This window comes from Pongo abelii, chromosome 17, assembly GCF_028885655.2.
Source record: "Pongo abelii isolate AG06213 chromosome 17, NHGRI_mPonAbe1-v2.0_pri, whole genome shotgun sequence".
NCBI classification, from domain to species: domain Eukaryota; kingdom Metazoa; phylum Chordata; class Mammalia; order Primates; family Hominidae; genus Pongo; species Pongo abelii.
The window spans coordinates 38,535,058-38,553,955 of record NC_072002.2 but is presented as its reverse complement, the minus strand read 5'-3'; the positions used below and the strand labels follow the sequence as shown (position 1 = coordinate 38,553,955).

The 18,898-nt window shown below is 39.7% G+C and overlaps 1 protein-coding gene and 1 long non-coding RNA gene across 3 annotated transcripts in view; one reads left to right on the top strand and one right to left on the bottom strand.

Moving 5' to 3' along the window:
* The window catches only part of DKFZP469O0726 (protein), a 224,864-nt gene that overhangs the window by 53,474 nt on the left and 152,492 nt on the right, over positions 1–18,898 (top strand). Inside the window, 3 exon segments of the mRNA NM_001135369.1 lie at positions 1,252–1,363; positions 8,569–8,654; positions 9,814–9,958. Coding sequence (NP_001128841.1) covers positions 1,252–1,280 — 29 coding nt within the window. The 3' untranslated portion in view covers positions 1,281–1,363; positions 8,569–8,654; positions 9,814–9,958.
* Positions 6,669–15,821, bottom strand: LOC129051519 (uncharacterized). Of its 2 annotated transcripts, XR_010137567.1 has the most exons (5): positions 15,482–15,821; positions 14,038–14,157; positions 7,422–7,579; positions 7,239–7,340; positions 6,669–6,974 (listed from the first exon to the last, which is right to left on the bottom strand). It is a non-coding gene; the product is annotated as an uncharacterized LOC129051519 (long non-coding RNA). The 2 variants fall into 2 exon arrangements; XR_008515873.2 differs by lacking the exon at positions 14,038–14,157 and having other exon boundaries at positions 6,671–6,974; positions 15,482–15,811.

Below are 18,898 nucleotides of genomic sequence, written 5' to 3'. Positions count from 1 at the left end.
TTTTTTTAATGTGGTAGTACATTTTATATAATAATACTCAAATATGAAAAATGTGTTTGTAAACACTATGTACTGTACTGGGAAATGTAGGTGTAAAACAATTGTGGCATATAAGTAAAATTATGTTACGAAAACTCAAATTTTGCCTAGGGAAATTGATTAGTAAGAAATACACCAAAATGTTTATAGTGGTCATAAAATGATGAGGATAATAAGTATATGTATTTTTGGCCTGTTTATGTTTTTTAGATTTTATTTAAGCATTTTTTGCTATGAAAACATTCTAAAAGAATGTAGGAAATGTACGTCATGGCCCAAAGGAAAGATGAAATTCCTAGGACAGCATAACGTGTAGCAACACAGGATATCACTTCATATTTTACAGGCACTGTCAGTCTAGAAGTTAGAACAGCACTGTTTTTCAGCCTCCCTTAGTGCAAGACTGAAGAGCAAGCATTGCCATCATCCCCTCCCTAGGTGCTGTGTATCTTAAGATAATCAAACATCAAATTTCTAATACTGACCGCAATATCAGAAATTCTGTTCCTCCATTTCTGCTGTCTTGTTAAGTTGTATAACTGACCTAGTGATACTGGACGTATGTACATTATCAATTCATTTGAAATTTCCATGAGAGCAGCTAGCCACTTAGAGTAAATAAAAATATGTAATGTATTATCTATTGTTGAATATTGACTTCAGGAGATTGTCATGCTTACCTAATGCTTAATGATAATGCTTCATTATAAACCATTCCTTCAATAATGGTGTATCCTATCAGTCAATAATGGTATATCACTTTAGAAAATAATGCTTTATTTTGTTTAAATATCAAGATTAATTTTTTAAAAATCTTGGTCTGTTGGGCAGAAATTATATTTCTCAACAGGCCTTAGAGGAATGATCTTCAGTGAATGTACTTCCTTCTGTAATTTAAATAGTGGCTTTGTTTACTAATACATTTAATTTGACCACGTGAATTATTTTGGCAAAACAGCCAGATAGTTTACTTAAAAAAATCAATTATAGAAGTTGGCTGTGTATCAATTGTGGATTGGCAATTGTTTAGGCAATTGTCAAGTATTATCACAATTAGTTGAATCACTTATTTATTATAGACATAACGTGATACATTCTCACCTGGTGCTTTTTTCTATTGTGGAGACTCTGTAGTAGTTAGTAATTTGGAAAAGGGTGGTAATGCAGTAAAATCTTAGCTTAATAGTTAAAAATAAATTCTCTGATTTTTAGGAGTTGGTAATGCTTCTTTTAGAATATAATGCTGATACTACTATTGTTAATGGGAGTGGACAGACAGCAAAAGAAGTTACTCATGCCGAAGAAATCAGAAGCATGCTTGAAGGTAAATATCATGGATGTGAACATAAACAGCATTTACTTTCATTATAACCAAGGTTCAGATTATGACTAAAAATGGCTTCTGAGAAAGAGGACAAAACAGAGGATAACCAGCTGATGCTCTAATGATAATGTCATCTTGGAATCATTGATTAAACACACAATTACCTATATGATAGTTTCTTCACTTAAAGCTTTTAAACTCTTAATTTGTACAAAATTATGGCAAATTTTAAAAATCTGTTTTTCAGGCTGGGTGTGGTGGCTCACATCTGTAACCCTAGCACTTTAGGAGGCTGAGGCAAGAGGATCACTTGAGGTTAGGAGTTCTAGACTAGCCTGGGCAACATAGCGAAACCCCTGTCTCTACAAAAAATAAAAAATTAAAAAATTAAAAATTAGGTGGATATGATGGTGTGCACCTGTAGTCTCAGCTACTTGGGAGGCTGAGGCAGGAGGATCGTTTGAGCCTAGGAATTTGAGGCTGCAATGAATCCTGATTGTGCTACTGTACTTTGGTACAGGCAACAGAGCGAGACCCCCCCCAAAATATTTGTATTTTGGGTCTCAAAAAAAAATTTGTTTTTCAAATACTCAACAAAATTAAAAGTAGAAAATTAGAGACATGAGGGAATGTGGCTAATAGGCTGATGAAATATGACAATGAAGGGATACAGAAGTGCAGGACAGTAAGAGGTGGCAGTGCAAACTGTAAGAGGTGTTGTTTTTGAGAGTCACTTGATGTTGGGAAGATAGCTCTGGCTGCCTCAGTTTTCTTTTCACCCAGGCTGGAGTGCAGTGGCGTGATCTTGGCTCACTGCAACCTCCGCCTCTCGGGTTCAAGTGATTCTCCTGCCTCAGCCTCCCGAGTAACTGGGATTACAGGCACGCACCACCATGCCCAGCTAAGTTTTTGTATTTTTAGTAGAGACGGGATTTCACCGTGTTGGTCAGGCTGGTCTTGAATTCCTGACCTCAGGTGATCCGCCTGCCTTGGCCTCCCAAAGTGCTAGGATTACAGGCCTGAGCCACCGCGCCTGGCTCACTATTTATTTATTTATTGAGATGAGGTCTCACTGTGTTGGCCAGGCTGGTCTTGAACTCCTGGTCTCAAGTGGTCCTCTCATCTCGGCCTCCCAAAGTACTAGGATTATAGGTGTGAGCCACTGTGCCTGGCCTTCTCAGTTTTCTTGAGGTCTTCATTGCAGTATAGCAGGCAGCAGTAATTTCCTGATGGTTGAGCTTCATTGTTATCAATGTCAAAGACTAATTTGCATTTAAGAAAACATGAGTCTGCAATAACTCAGGACTTTCTCTAAAGCAGTTTAAAACAAAAAACATTTCGATGCTTACACTTGGACACCCTCATACAATAGGATCTTTCTTTGAATGGCCAGGGCTTTCCTATAATTATTTGTTAGTAGTATTTCTAATGTCGAGAAGAGAAGATTTTTAATTTTCTACTTAATGAGTAAAGATACTGAATTAGAGTTGCAGTTTCACACATACCCTTTCTTTCCTTTGGAATTCGGAGAAAGGCAATGTAATTTTGTACTTAAAGGATGTTGATTTCTTAATTTAAATTTTCAATATTTTTATTTATGTAAAAACCAAGATCCTGCTGTTTATTACCCCAATTAGTCTTGAGAGCTATAATCTCACTCGTTCTGTAGTTTAAAAAACAACACAAAATCTACTTGTTGGACTTCTTAAGGTCAGTGTCTTGTTTCTGCACTCAAAATGAACCCTCTCCTTATCAATGAACAAGAAAATTAACACATAACATCTTCTATCAGACCCTGTGTTATATGAATTTAGTAACATGGAGAACATATTAGCTGTGGTTCCTGCCCTTTAATAATTTGTGACCGAATAGGGAGGATGAGGTACTGTCTTTAATTATGTCTTGTCATTTTAATTATAACAAGAAGAGAACCCAGAACTGAGGTTTTCCTGACAGACTGGAATGTTAGGTTAGTCTGACAAGTTGACATTTAATAAGGGCAATTGTAAAGACACGCTCTAAGACATTTCAAAACTCAAACTGCACAAGGAAAAGGGCTTAGTTGACTTTACAGGTAATATGATTTGTCGGCTGATGTGGTCTTAGCTTGGGAAATAGAAGTAGAGACTGAATTGAGTGATTCTGCTCTAATGAGAGCACCTTACCCACATATAATAACATTTGTGGATAGAGTGTTAAATGGATCATTGGCAGACTACTGGAAGTACCTTGAGGAACCCACCATAAGTAGACCATAAGACCATAAATAGATCAGAAACCGTGTCATAGGGGCTGGGCACAGTGGCTCATGCCTGTAATCCCAGCACTTTGGGAGGCTGAGGTGGGCAGATCACTTGAGGTCAGAAGTTCGAGACCAGCCTGCCCAACATGGGTGAAACCCCATCTCTACTAAAAATACAAAAATTAGCTGGGTGTAGTGGTGGACACCTGTAATCCCAGTGACTCGGGAGGCTGAGGCAGAAGAATCACTTGAACCTGGGAGGCGGAAGTTGCAGTGAGCTGATCGCACCACTGCACTCTAGCCTGGGAGGGCCAGGTACAGTGGCTCACACCTGTAATCCCAGCACTTTGAGAGGCTGAGGCGGGTGGATCACGAGGTCACGAGTTCAAGACCACCCTGGCCAAGATGGTGAAACCTCGTTGTCTCTACTAAAAATACAAAAATTAGCTGGGCACGGTGGCAGGCAGCAGGCAGCTGTAGTCCCAGCTACTCAGGAGGGTGAGGCAGGAGAATTGCTTGAACCCAGGAGGTGGAGGTTGCAGTGAGCCGAGATTGTGCCACTGTGGTCCAGCCTAGGCGACAGAGTGAGACTCCGTCTCAAAAAAACAAACAAACAAAGAAGAAACCATGTCATAGGATAATGCATGGAGAGACAGGAAATGTTTTACCCTAGAAAGAAAGACATAGGCAGACACAATGAATTTATACTCAAGTACCTGAGAGCTGTGACTTGGGAGAAGGGATGATCTTATTTGTGGCCAAACCAGGGCTGTTTGATTGCCTAGTTGATGGAGTAGCAGGGAGTTTATCTTTGGGTCCAATATATAGAAATAAGGGCTTGGATTGCCTTGAAAGATACATGATTGGAAGTATTCAGCAAACGATAGACTATTGTTAGGCACTATTACTAATGCTGCCTTCTTCTACATCTTGTCTTTTTATTTTGAAAAATTTTGGCTGAGCACGGTGGCTCACACCTGTAATCCCAGCACTTCAGGAGGCCAAGGTGGGCGGATCCTGAGGTCAGGAGATCGAGACCATCCTGGCTAACATGGTGAAACCCCGTCTCTACTAAAAATACAAAAAAAAAAAATTAGCCAGGCATGGTGGCACGTGCCTGTAGTCCCAGCTACTTGGGAAGCTGAGGCAGGAGAATCACTTGAACCCGAGAGGCAGAGGTTACAGTGAGCCGAGATTGCACCACTGCACTCCAGCCTGGCCAACAGTGAGACTCTGTCTCAAAAAAATAAAAAAGAAAAATTTCTAATCTATGGAAAAGTTTCAAGAATACTGCAGTAAACATTTGTATGTCCTTCACTCAAATTCACCGATTGTTAACATTTTGCCATATCTGGTTGAGACTGTTACATATTTTATGTTACTTATTTACTTTTAATTTTTTTGTTGAACTATTTGAGAGTAATTTGCAAACATAGTGATACTTCACCCCTAAATACTTCAGTATCTCTTAAGAACAAGGATTATTTCCTTACATAATCACAATATAGTGCTCGATTTCAGGAAAATTAGCATTAACATAACATTATATAATATATATTTTTATATTCAGATTTAGCCAGTTGTCCGAATAATGTCCTTTGTAGCATTTTCCCCTCCAATCCTAGGTTAGATTCTAGGATCTAATCCAGAATCCCACATTGCATTTAATTGTGACATCATCTCTTTCATCTCCTTTTATCTGAAACAATTCCTCAGCCCTTTTCTTGATACTGACTTTTTTTTTTTTTTTTGAGACAGAGTTTCACTCTGTCACCCAGGCTGGAGTGCAGTGGTGTGATCATAGCTCACTGAAGCCTTGCATTCATGGGCTCAAGTGACTCTCCTGCCTCAGCCTCCCAAGTAGTTAGGATTATAGGCATGTACCACCATGCCTGGCTTTATGCTATGTTATGTTATGTTATGTTTTTTATGTTATGTATTACTTTATTTTATTTTATTTTTATAGAGAAAAGGCCTCAATATATTGCCCAGGCTGGTCTGGAGCTCCTGGCCTCAAGTGATTCTCTTAATTTAGCCTCCTAGAGTATTGGGGTTAACAGGCGTGAGCCTTGCCACCTGGCTGATATTTCCTCTTTTTGAAGAGGAAAGCGATTGTGGAATTATTTGTAGAATGGACCTTGATTTTGGTTTTTCTCTTGTGATTAGATTCAGGATATGTATTTCTGTCAGAAGCAGTATGTAGGTAAGTTTCTATCCCATGCCAGTGCATCCTGTTAGGAGGCACATAATGTCACTTTGTTTCATTATTGGTGATGTTAACTCTGATCACTTTGTGGTCCACTGTAAAGGCATCTTTTCCCTTTGTAATTAATAAATGACCTGCAGAGAGAAAAACTGAGACAATGTAAATACCCCATTTACCAATAAACTTCTACTCAGTGGTTTTAGCATTCATGGATAATATTTGCCCTAATCATTGATTACTCTAGTGGTTGCAAAGTAATGATTTGCTATCATGAATGAAATATATTTTCCAGGTGCTCTCCTGCATTTCAAGTGTACTACTATTCAGCCTATTCTCTGCATGTATGTAAGCATCAGTCAGGACAGAGGTAGACTTTGTGACCTCTAAGATCCTCACTAACTTGATTCTGATGGAAAAGAAAGACAGTTTAGAGTGATACTAAATTTAAATCTTATAGGACAAATATTTTTTGGATTTGTAGCATTTGCTTTAGGAATATTTATTGAGATATAAAGTATATGCAGAAAAGTTCACATCATGAATGTATAGCTCTTTTAGAACTATTTCTGTAGAACACATCTCTGTAAAAAACATCCATATCAACATTGCGAGCATTCTAGAAGCCTGACCACCCAGACTAGAATATTTGTTTTCATTGATGTAATCAGCAGTTTTATTTCAGTGTCCTGAAAGAATACAGGACAGGAACATAATCTAAGAACATATATAGTATTTTCAACTCCATATTCCTGACCATTTTCCTTCATTTATGAGCCTAGACAACCTAGAAAGAAACAATAGGGTATCTTTTCTTTTCCTTCCCTAAAACCTGGGACAAACATTAAGCATTATTTGAATATTCAACACGTATTTATTGACCAACTATGCATTGTGCCAGATGCTGTCATAAATGCTTTGGTTACACAGACAGATAAGAACAAGTACCTGACTTCAAGAATGACAGAGGGGATAAATTACAGGTCAGGGTGATACATGCAGTGGCGGAGGGATGTGCGAGAGGTATAGGAGATGTCACTGTTCTCAAAGAGGTCCTAGTTCAGCAGCCATAGAACCAGTGGGAGGAAAGATTGAAGACAGTGCATCCCAGCAGCAGAAGCCATGGACAGTCTACAGAGAGGCTTGGCTGTCTTCTGAGGTAGAGTCTGGGTGTGGAAATAAAAATGTGAGAAAAGAAGATGATGGTATATAGCAGTGTTAGTCATTTCTTAAGACAAAGGTAAACTAGTTTCAGCAGTTCCTGGATTCAATATATGTGTTCCCTGTAGTTTAAATGCAATGGTACGTGTAGAGTCTTAAACAGCATTTAGCACATAGTGATTACTATTAACAAATGTTCATCTGTTTCCTCAGTCACCTGACTCCCCAACCTGCTTCTCTGTCTATGACTTGACTTTAGTCAGGATGACCTGAAAAACCTTTTATAGTTCCTCCTTTGCAGCCTCTGCACAGGACATTGTAGACGTATATTTAGTGGGATCACCAAGCCTTTCTCTGAAATTGCTTCTTTTCTATAAAACAAAATAGAATTCAGATCTAACAGAAATTAGATCTTACTTACATATTCCATTCTCTTACACAAATCAGATTACCAGTTGCTCATTTCCTGTAAGTATGACTTCAGAAGAAGCGTAGTGATAACAGCATGGACTCTGGAACTAGCCTGCTTGAGTTCAAATCCCAGCTCCTCCACTCTGGTTGTGTGACCTTGGTTAAATTCCATAACCTCTTGGTGCCTCAGTTCCTTTGTCTGTAAAAATCAATATAATAACAACACCTACCTCAGAGTAGTTAATGAGGATTTAATGAGTTAGTATTTTTAAGGAGCTTTGAATAGCACTTGGCATGTAGTAAGTGCTAAAGTATTTGTTAAAGATATAAAAATAGGCAAGGTGGCTCATGCCTATAATCTCAGTGCTTTGAAAAGTTGATGCAGGAAGACTGCTTGAGGCCAGGAGTTTGAGACCAGCCTGGGCAACATAATAAGACCCTCATCTCTACAAAAAATAAAAATATTCGCCAGTTGTGGTGGTGCACACCTGTAGTCCCAGCTACTTGGGAGGCTGAGGCGGGAGATCGTGTGAGCCCAGGAGTTTGAAGCTGCAATGAGCTATGACTGTGCCACTGCACTCCAGCCTGGGTGACAGGATGACAGGCTTGGTGATCCCACTAAATATACATCTACAATGTCCTGTGCAGAGGCTGCAAAGGGGGAACTACACAAGGTTTTTCAGGTCATCCTGGCTAAAGTTATGGACAGGTAACTTTCTCAACATATATACATACATACATAAATTTTATATTTTTAGGTGGCAATTTATAAATAAATTGATATGTCTGCATATATTTATATGACATGTACGTCTATCAGTGCTATTTCTTATTATTATTTTTCACATTCTAAGGTTCTAGAAGGTATGAACCCCACTTATCTACCTTTCCAAGGCAAATATGTAATAGTATTTCAGTAGATAAAAGTAATCCATAATTAGTTTTGATGGTTATTGTTAGTGAGTAAAATACTTAAAGACTTCTGAATTAAAAACCCAAATTCATCCAAACCTGAAATAAATAGAACTCTGTAATCTGAATTGTAAGGTAATAACAATAATTTTTAACTGCATTTGAATTACAATCCAAAACATTTTGGTTTTTCTCATCATGATCACTTTATTCTTTATAATGAATTTGTAATTGGATCCTGACTAGCAGTGGATAATAAGTACTTTTCTTTTACAGCTGTAGAAAGGACTCAACAAAGAAAGCTTGAAGAATTACTTTTAGCAGCAGCAAGAGAAGGCAAAACAACAGAACTCACAGCTCTGGTAAAACAAAAACCCCCAAAAGACAAAAAGCAGTCTTTCTTTACACTTCAGGAAAATTTTTACTTAATGCTAAGTACATAATTTAGTTGAATTGTGGAACCAAGAACTCCAGAGATCATAATAGCAGAACCAAAGTTCTTAATATCTAAAAACACTCAGCATGGTGATAGTTTAAGCAGGACACATTTTAAATGGTGATATCTTTCTGAATTTCTGATTTACACCCACCCTAATCCCCCTGAAAACCTGATGGATTAGAATCTGATTTTTCATGCTAAATAGTTAACATAAGGACAACTTATATATATATTACATATATTTTGTGATTAAGCCAATTGAAACATAATAAATAGGACCCTATAAAGGAATAAGTTTTTCTAGTTTTGATCAGCATTAGTTTCTGGGAGGAATGCTACACTTCTGGAAGGTACTATGCCAAGAAGGGACAGTATTTTGGAATACTTATACCACATTAGACTGAAAGGTTTGCCTGTTCCCCCCACTCTTAGAAGACCTACTTTCCAGCTTCCATTCCTGCACAGTCTCATTAAACATGAAACTCTAAATTTGTTCTGAATTCATGACTGAAGCACTGCCATTTGCCTTAAAGTTATTTCAGCTCATTTGAAAGGGCCTCTTTGGTTTCTAAGTATAGTGCCTAAAGCAGTTTTTAAATTTTGTGAAATGGAGGCTATATAAAGAAGCTTCTAAAGCAATAAGTTGAGAACAACAAATTCAGTAGAACCTTGACATTTACACATTTAACATTTATGGTTTTAGTTTGAACTCTTCTGAAAGACTGGCAGACTGATTTGTAATTCTGCTGTCACAAGTATGAATTGCAAGGATGGTAGAGGCAAGTAAATCATTGTGAAATCTTAGTGTCTGAGGTGTGTGAGATGGCGCTGGCATAGTGCAGAGTGTCTCTTGTCAGAGGAGTGTGAGACCCGGACATAGGCCTGAGATCTATCTCAGGGCATCTGAGAATAAGCATGGGAGTGGCAGGGTTGGCTGGTTTAGTGAGCAAGAAACCACTAACAGCCTAGATGCCAAGGAGCTTGGCTATTTTTCAGGCTCTGCTGATACACCCTCCTGTGAATTATGAGAGGAAAGTCTATCTTTGATATATAATTCTGCATTGCATTTTTTTAATTGTTAGCTCAACAGGCCCAATCCTCCTGATGTTAACTGTTCGGATCAGTTAGGAAATACACCCTTGCATTGTGCAGCTTACCGGGCCCATAAACAGTGTGCCTTAAAGCTTCTAAGAAGCGGAGCAGACCCTAATCTGAAGAACAAAAATGGTAAGCATGTTGGTGAAAACCATCGTTGGCCATTTTGAAACTATAAAATGAAGTCAATGCTATATAAAATTGTTTTGTTTCAGTATCCAGCCTTTGTTAAACTGTATGGTTTCTATTTAATTTTGGAGCCAAGGCATTCACACAAAAGAAAAAATGATGACAAAGGTAGATCCTACCCTCAAGGAAAAGATAAGTGCAGTTGATTCTTGTTATTTGCAGTAGCTGTATTTTATAAAGTTGCCACCAGTACTGAATTAGGGAACGCTGAACTATTGTTCCTAGGGGAAAATACAGGATTAGGTTCCTGCAAACCTCAGGTCATAACATTTTCATGAATTGATCATTATGAAACCTTGGGTTTTTTTTGTTTGTTTGTTTTTGTTTTTTTTGCTGTTTCTATTTAATACATATTATTGACTCATTCACATTGAACTCATAGCCAACAGCATCATAGCTCATGCTTGAGTAAAATTTTCTTCATAAGGCACATCACAGCCTTTGCCACTGAGGTACATTAGACAGCACTTCAGCACAATGCTTGGGGCCATTTTTTTTTTTTTTTTTTCTGACAGGGTCTCTCTCTGTCGCCCAGGCTGGAGTGCAGTGGTGCCATCCCAGCTCACTGCAACCTCCTCCTCCTGGGCTCAAGTGATTCTCCTGCCTCAGTCTCCCGAGTAGCTGGGACTGCAGGCATGTACCTGTAGTGCACCATGCCCGGCTGATTTTTTTCTATTTATAGTAGAGACGGGGTTTCACCATGTTGGCCGGGCTGGTCTTGAACTCCTGACCTCAAATGATCTGCCGCCTCGGCCTCCCAGAGTGCTGGGATTACAGGTGTAAGCCACCGTGCCTGGCTGCTTGGGGCCATTTTAAACAGCAAAGTCACCAAGAAAAAACACAAAAGGTGGAAAGTGTGACCCTAAATAGAGTATGACGAGGACATTTGTTTATAGTAGGAGAGCTTCTAGAATGAAACAAGAAGGCCAGGCATCACCTTCTACCTCAGCTGGAAAATGAGCACTGGGCAACCCACGTTTTTCACCATTCTGGGCATGTTTGTGAATGACCTTGGGGTTACAAGTGAATTTTAGCAATAGGCAAATATGCAAATATGGAATACGTAAATAATGAGGATTGACTGTACATGTGTGACAATTTGAAAGACAGAATCAGAAGCCAGAAAAGAAGCTGTAAAAGGTGTCTTCAGTATTTAAAAGAGGAACATGCCATCAGGGCCTTTTCACATCACTTTTTAGGATGCTTCCTGCTGCCTGCTACCAGCCTGGGTTAGGCCTTGTCAGGGGTCCCACAGGACCCTGTGTTCACCTCCATCAGAGCCTAAATCGCACCCCATGGTATTTGTTGGCTTATGTTGCTGTCTCCTATGAGACTGAACTCCTAAGGGCAGGCCTCATACTTTGTTGTCTGGTTCACCTAGCACCTAGATTAATGCATAGCACATAACACCTGGGAAGGGCTGCATGTTTGTTGAAGGTTTGAAGTCATTAGAAATAGTTTCACAGGCTGGGGGCAGTGGCTCAAGCCTGTAATCCCAGCACTTTGGGAGGCTGAGGCAGGTGGATCACCTGAGGTCAGGACTTTAAGTGGTGGCATGTGGTAGCACGTGCCTGTAGTCCCAGCTACTCAGGAGGTTGAGGCAGGAGAATCGCTTGAACCCAGGAGGCAGAGGTTGCAGTGAGCCAAGATTGTGCCACTGCACTCCAGCCTGGGCAACAAGAGCGAAACTCTGTCTCAAAAAAAAAAAAAAAAAAAAAAGTTTTTATCTCTAAATACTTTACTTTGTACCTTCATTACCATTATTGTCTTTTTATCTGGAGCCTTTTTGTCTTGATAATAATGGTAGCTAATAACAATACCATTATTATCTAGTAAGATTTTGATAAGCAGGAGTTTGGGAAAGGGTATTCTGAGCAGAGGGAAGATTATCAGAAAAGGTTAAGGTGAAAAATCCAAGCCAGGTATAGGTGAAATCCCCAGTTTGCTGCATCCAAGGGCACATCCAGGGGAGCAGTCGGAGGTCATCCCAAAATGCAGGTTACACTTGTACAGTAGGGCCATTGAAATGGTCTTGGGTGAGAGGTGATTAGGACCTGAACTTTTTATTTTCAAGGAGCAAGACACATTTATTTCTTAATAATAAAACAAAAATTCTTCAAGCAGATATCATATTCAGTACCCAAAAGCCTCAGGATAAAAAGGTGCCTTAAGCTTGGCATAGCCAGGTTACATTTAAGTACCGTTGTAGATCCGCATAACCAATCAGCTTTGAGGAAAATAGTTTTGCCATCACAACAGTTTAAGATAAAAAAAAATTCAATTTAAAATTTATAATGTTATTATAGGAGCTGTCAAATCAAGTGCCTTATGTAGAATAGCGGTCTAAAAAATGAACTTACCATAGTAAGATTTAGAAGATGCTTTCCTTGGTGAATTTGAGTTTTGAAGTTTAGAGACTTTTTTTATACAAAGATATTTGTGGAAGCAAAGGTGAATATTAACTATATACTACAGTCATAAATCATTAGCCTTCATTGCAAGGCAGGCCAGTGTACCTATGTTTAATTTTATATATTCAGTTAATATATATTTTATATGTAATTAAAATTAACTGGTATGTTATATCCATGGACAACTCAGTGACTTGATTTGTATTACATAAGGCTAGCAGAACATACTGTTCTTTTTTTTTGACGGAGTTTCACTCTGTCACCCAGGTTGGAGTGCAGTGATGTGATCTCGACTCACTGCAACCTCCGCCTCCTGGTTTCAAGTGATTCTCCTGCCTCAGCCTCCTGAGAATCTGGGATTACAGGCATGCGCCACCACACCCAGCTAATTTTTGTATTTTTAGTAGAGATGGGGTTTTGCCATGTTGGCCAGGCTGGTCTCAAATTCCTGACCTCAGGTGACCTGCCCGCCTCAGCCTCCCAAAGTGCTAGGATTACAGGTGGGAGCCACCACACCTAATGTCTTTTAAAAATTTTCTCCTTAGAGATGGGGTTTCACCCTTTTGCTCAGGCTGGAGTGCAGTGGTGTGTGCAGTGGTGTGATCTTTGCTCACTGCAGCCTCAAACTCTGAGCTCAAGTGACCCTTTTGCCTCAGCCTCCTACGTAGCTGGGACCACAGATGTATGCCACTATGTCTGGCTAGGACCTGAGCTTTATTGACATCAATAGGAGTAGAAAGGAGAAAGAAAATTGGTTAGAGATCCCCTGCTTGACTGGCTGTTATGCTCTAGACTCTCACTGTCTAATAGAAATATGATGGGAGTCACATATATAATTTTATATTTCTAGTAGCCATGTTAAAAGTGAAAAAAGAGGTGAAATTAATTGCAATTATGTGTTTTATTTAAAGTAATATATCCAAAATGCCATTTCAACATATAATCGGTAAACAATAATTATCACTGAGATCTTACATTCCTTTTTTCATACTAAGTCTTTGAAATCTGGTGTGTATTTCTGCACTTACAGCACATCTCAGTGTCGACTAGCCACATTCGAAGCACTGTGTAGCCATATGTGATTACTGTCCACCATATTGGACAGTGCAGCTCTACACATAACAAGCTGTCCCGGAGGCTCTCTGGTTCACTGTGTTGTCTTCACCTTGCACATACTATTCTCTCTGCCAGAAGTGCTCTTGTCTTTCTTGTCCATCTGGTAAACCCTAGTCTTGCTTTAAGAGCTAGCTCAAACTCTGCTTCCCCATAGAGCCTTTCCCTGTATCCCTAAGACAGATACAGGTTCATGGAGCAGGAGAGAATTCAGAAATCAACCCATGTAAGTATGGTGATTTAATTTTTGACAGAGGTGTGAAGACAGTCAATGGAAAAGGATAAACTAAGAGTTACAAAAGCAAAAATTGATGTCAAAGTGAGATTTTGGCCGGGTGCGGTGGCTCACACCTGTAATCCCAGCACTTTGGTAGGCCGAGGCGGGCGGATCACGAGGTCAGGAGATTGAGACCATCCTGGCTAACAAACCCTGTCTCTACTAAAAAAAAAACAAAAAAACAAAAAAACAAAAAATCAGCCGGGCGTGCTGTCACGTACCTGGTAGTCCCAGCTACTCGGGAGGCTGAGGCAGAATTGTTTGAACCCGGGAGGTGAAGGTTGCAGTGAACCAAGATTGCACTACTGCATTCCAGCCTGGGTGGCAGAGTGAGACTCCATCTCAAAAAAAAAAAAAAAAAAAAAAAAAGTGTGATTTCTAGTGTCTTTACCAGTTTGCCAAAGACTTGAGCAGTTTTTCTGTGTGGTGTTTTATAATGATTTTTCCTTCAAAAACGTAGATTCAGAAGTGTCCAAATGAAATAAGAATTAATATAGTTCCATATAAATACCAGTCTAAATGGAAAAAAAAAACTTCCCTTGTAAATATTGAAAAGTTACTATTGGTATTCAAATGTATATTTACTCTATAGTTTATATTAGTAACCAAAGTTGAACATTCCTGTTAAAGCTATTAAATTGTTTTTGGCAAAAGTCGGAATGGCATCTTCTGAAAGAGAATAATTTTAAAAAATCAGGCCAGGAGCGGTGGCTCAAGCCTGTAATCCCAGTACTTTGGGAGGCTGAGGCAGGCAGATAATTTGAGGTCAGGAGTTTGAGACCAGCCTGACCAGCATGATGAAACCCTGTCTCTACTAAAATATAAAAATTAGCTGGGTGTGGTGGCAGGTGCCTGTACTTCCAGCTACTTGGGAGGCTGAGGCAGGAGAATCACTTGAACCCAGGAAATGGAGGTTGCAGTGAGCTGAGATCGTGCCACTGCACTCCAGCCTGAGTGACAGAATGAGACTCCCTCTTAAAAAAAAAAAAAAAATCAATCAATCAGTCAAAGGCTGGGTAAGGTGGCTCACTCCTGTAATCCCAGCACTTTGGCAGGCCATGGCAGGTGGATCACTTGAGGTCAGGAGTTCAAGGCCAACATGGTAAAACCTTATCTTTACTAAAAATACAAAATTAGCCGGGCATGGTGGAGCACCCCTGTAATCCCAGTTACTTAGGAGGCTGTGGCAGGAGAATCGCTTGATCCTGGGAGGTGGAGGTTGAAGTGAGCCAAGATTGTGCCACTACACTCCAGCATAGGTGACAGAGCAGGACTCCATTTCAAAAAAAAAAAAAGAAAGAAAAAAACCATAAGAGCAACATTTGCATTATAGAAATTTTCAAAAATAGGAAAAAAAAAAACCCACAAATTACCCAAGCATAGCCACAGTTACTTTGGCATCCTTCTAATCTATTTTCAGTCCCATTTTAGAACATTTTTTAAAAATTGTAGAACTAATGCTTGTTATAGTTGCAATGAGGAAAACAAAAGCACTAGAAAAGTATATAATCACCTCTAACCCAAACGTCCAAAGATTTAGTTTTTAGTTGTCAATGTTTTAGTTTTAGTTGTTAATGTTCCATACTAACATGTATTTTTAAAAAGTTTTAAGTAATAGATACTACCTCAAGAATATAAGCAAAAGAAAAGTTATATATTACTCACAGATGAATACACAGGCATCTCATGATATTCCAAAGCGGGAAATGGCATTAGGCATCAGATGGGATGGAACTGGGAACCAGAAAACTGTTAGGAACCAAGATGGCTGCCTTGTGTGTGTCTGTCTCTCACTGCGTGGTCTGATCATGTCTTCTAGCCGACCAGCTGTTTTGTTTTCCAGTATACATAGTGGAAGATAGCTGCCCTGTGACTCCACTCAGGAGACCACAATCTCTCAACCTCAGTGTTACATTTCAGTGGGAGATAATGTGTTAGTACTTGCTTGTGTCAGGCGTCTGTGCCTAGTGTGGTCACTTGGGACTTCAGGGGCAGGACATATGGTACAGAGGTGGCTGCCAAGGCCTCCTCCTGGGAATGTGGATAGGGACAGAGAGGGGTGAATGGTTGAGGACTGGCAGACACCTCAGAAAATGTCTCTTCATTTTAGTTGACAGGTTGTAAATAGAGTTGGCCTATCAAAATTCCACTTTTATGAAGCATCAACAGCTTTTCCACATTGTCCCCAGAAGCACAGTCATCATGGCTCACCTTATGGAAAGTACTTCACGTGGATATAACATAATTTTTTCACTCAAAAGTCTAGTGATAAGAACAATTCTGTATTATTATTATTTTTTTTACAGTGAAAATGTCTTAGTCTTTTTTTTTTTCTTTTTTAAAAAACAAGGGCTGGTTATGGTGGCTCACACCTGTAATCCCAGCACTTTGGGAGGCCAAGGCAGGAGGATCGCTTAGCCCAGGAGTTTGTGGGCTGGGCAACACAGCAAGACCCCATTTCTGAAAAAAATTAAAATTAAGAAAAGCAAGGATATTTAAAATTTTTAATCAAATTGGTTAATCTGTCTCTTTGATTTCTTCTAAGACTTCTGAGCTTAGGTAGAGATTTGGCAAATGTTTAATTCTGTTTCCTCCCAGTTTTATCACATTCATTCATTCAGCAATGCCGTGCCTCCATTGTTTGCCAAGAACTGTCTTAGGTGCTGGAGACCCAACAGTGAACAGAGCCCAACAGTCCCCATGCTCTTGAGCTCATATTCTGGTGGGAGGAGATGGACAACAAATAAATGCATATGTGCTGTCAGGCCGTGAGGTGCAGGAAAATAAAATAGGATGAAAGGGCTAGAGAGTGATGGTAGGGTGGGGGTTATCTAAGAAGGGATGTAAAGGAAGGGCTCTCTAAGCAACTTTGAGCAAATAGCTGAGTTGAGTACAGGAGTGAACCCTGAGGATGTCTGGCAGAAGAGCATTCAAGGAAAATAGAAAGCCAGTGTAAAAGCTCTGGAGTAGAACAAGAAGTGTCACATTGAGGAAAAGGAAAGCTGCCAGTGTGCCCAGAGCAGGACGAGCTGGAGAAGAGTGGATAGCATCAGAGCTGCCAGAGGCCCAGGCCTGCAGGGCCTGGTTGGCTGTGAGCAGGAGCTTGGTGGTGTGTGAGTGTGGTTGGAGGGCTTTGAGCAGGAAAGTGAATGTGAGAGTGTGTGTTAGGATGTGGGAGTCTCAACTTGTCAATCCCTTACCTTTATACCCTTTATCAAGTAATCTTTCCTTTTCCATTATTTTGTCATGCCTTTCTCATATATTCTAAGAATTCCTTTTCTTTCTTTCTTTTTTTTTTTTTTTTTTTTTTTTTTTGAGACAGAGTCTTGCTCTGTTGCCTAGGCTGGAGTGAGTGCAGTGGCATGATCTTGGCTCACTGCAACGTCCACCTCCTGGCTTCAAGTGATTTTCCTGCCTCAGCCTGCTGAGTGGCTGGGATTACAGGTGCGTGCTACTATGTCCATCTAATTTTTGTATTTTTAGTAAAGATGGGGTTTCACCATGTTGGCCAGAATGGTCTCGATCTCTTGACCTTGTGATCTGCCCGCCTTGGCCTCCCAAAGTGCTGGGATTACAGGCATGAGCCACCGTGCCAGGCCTCTTTTTTTTTTTTTTTTTTTTTTTAATAGAGTCTTTGTCGCCCAGGATAGAGTGCAGTGGTATGATCTCGGCTCACTGCAACCTCTACCTCCGAGATTCAAGCAATGCTTCCACCTCAGCCTCCTGAGTAGCTGGGACTAAAGGCATGCACCATTGCACCTGGCTAATTTTTGTATTTTTAGTAGAAATCGGGTTTCGTCATGTTGGCTGGGCTGGTCTCGAACTCCTGGCATCAAGTGATCCACCCACCTCAGCCTTCCAAAGTGCTGGGATTACAGGCATGAGCCACGGTGCCCAGACTCTTTTTGTATTTTTTATTGTTTCTCATTCACTCATCTGTCTCTTGACAGTATCGCGTTAAAAAAAAGTTTTTAAGATAGTATTGCACTTTTAATGATTATAATGTTTTAATATGTGAGATTTCCCCTTACCATTTTTAAGGATTTTCTTTGGCATCCTTATCTGTTTATTCTCCCAGAAGTCATTTAAAATAATTTTCTGAGGCTCTTCATTGGGATTTAATTGAAATTACATTCTATGTAAATTAATTTAAGGAGAATTGGCATCTTTATTGAGTTTTCCCATTAAGGGACAAATCTGTGTCATGCAAACTTTAAAATATTACATCATTCCTATTTTTCACTTTATTTTGTTGTGGTTGGTCAGAGAGGTAGTGTATTTTTTAACTGGTAGTGGAACCCATCTAGATTCCATCTAGAAGGCTATTTCATTTAGTTCAAAAGCATTTTATTGAATTCTTACTGTATGCCAGGCATTTTAGACATCAAATCCAGAAATGAGGTCTCTCTTCTGGAATTTCATCTAGTTGGCAGGAGCTCAGAATTTATTTTTGGTATTAGGGCAGAATTCTATGAAAGAAATCATAGTGTCGTCTTTCTCTCTGCCTAAAGAAATAATTTCTCCAAAGTGCCCTGTAGGTAGAATGAAAATAACACAGAATTGGCAGACCTCTATAAGGCATTTTCCTATGCGCTAGGCAGAAAAACTAAACTGAGTGTTAATTTTTTGATTAATGTTTTAAAAAGTTTTTTCCTCACTAAAGAAGTAATGTATCACCAGCCCCAGGTTCCCCATCAGCAGCTCTATAAATCTTCTTCCAAAATAAATCTTAAAGCCACATACAAGGCTGGGCGCGGTGGCTCACACCTGTAATCCCAACACTTTGGGAGGCCGAGGCGGGCAGATCATGAGGTCAGGAGATCGAGACCCATCCTGGCTAACACAGTGAAACCCCATCTCTACTAAAAAAAAAAAAAAAATACAAAAAATTAGCCAGACGTGATGGTGGGCGCCTGTAGTCCCAGCTACTCAGGAGGCTGAGGCAGGAGAATAGCGTGAACCCAGGAGGCGGAGCTTGCAGTGAGCTGAGATGGTGCCACTGCACTCCAGCCTGGGCAACAGAGGGAAACTCTGTCTCAAAAAAAAAAAAAAAAAAAGCCACATATTTCTCTCTATATTAAA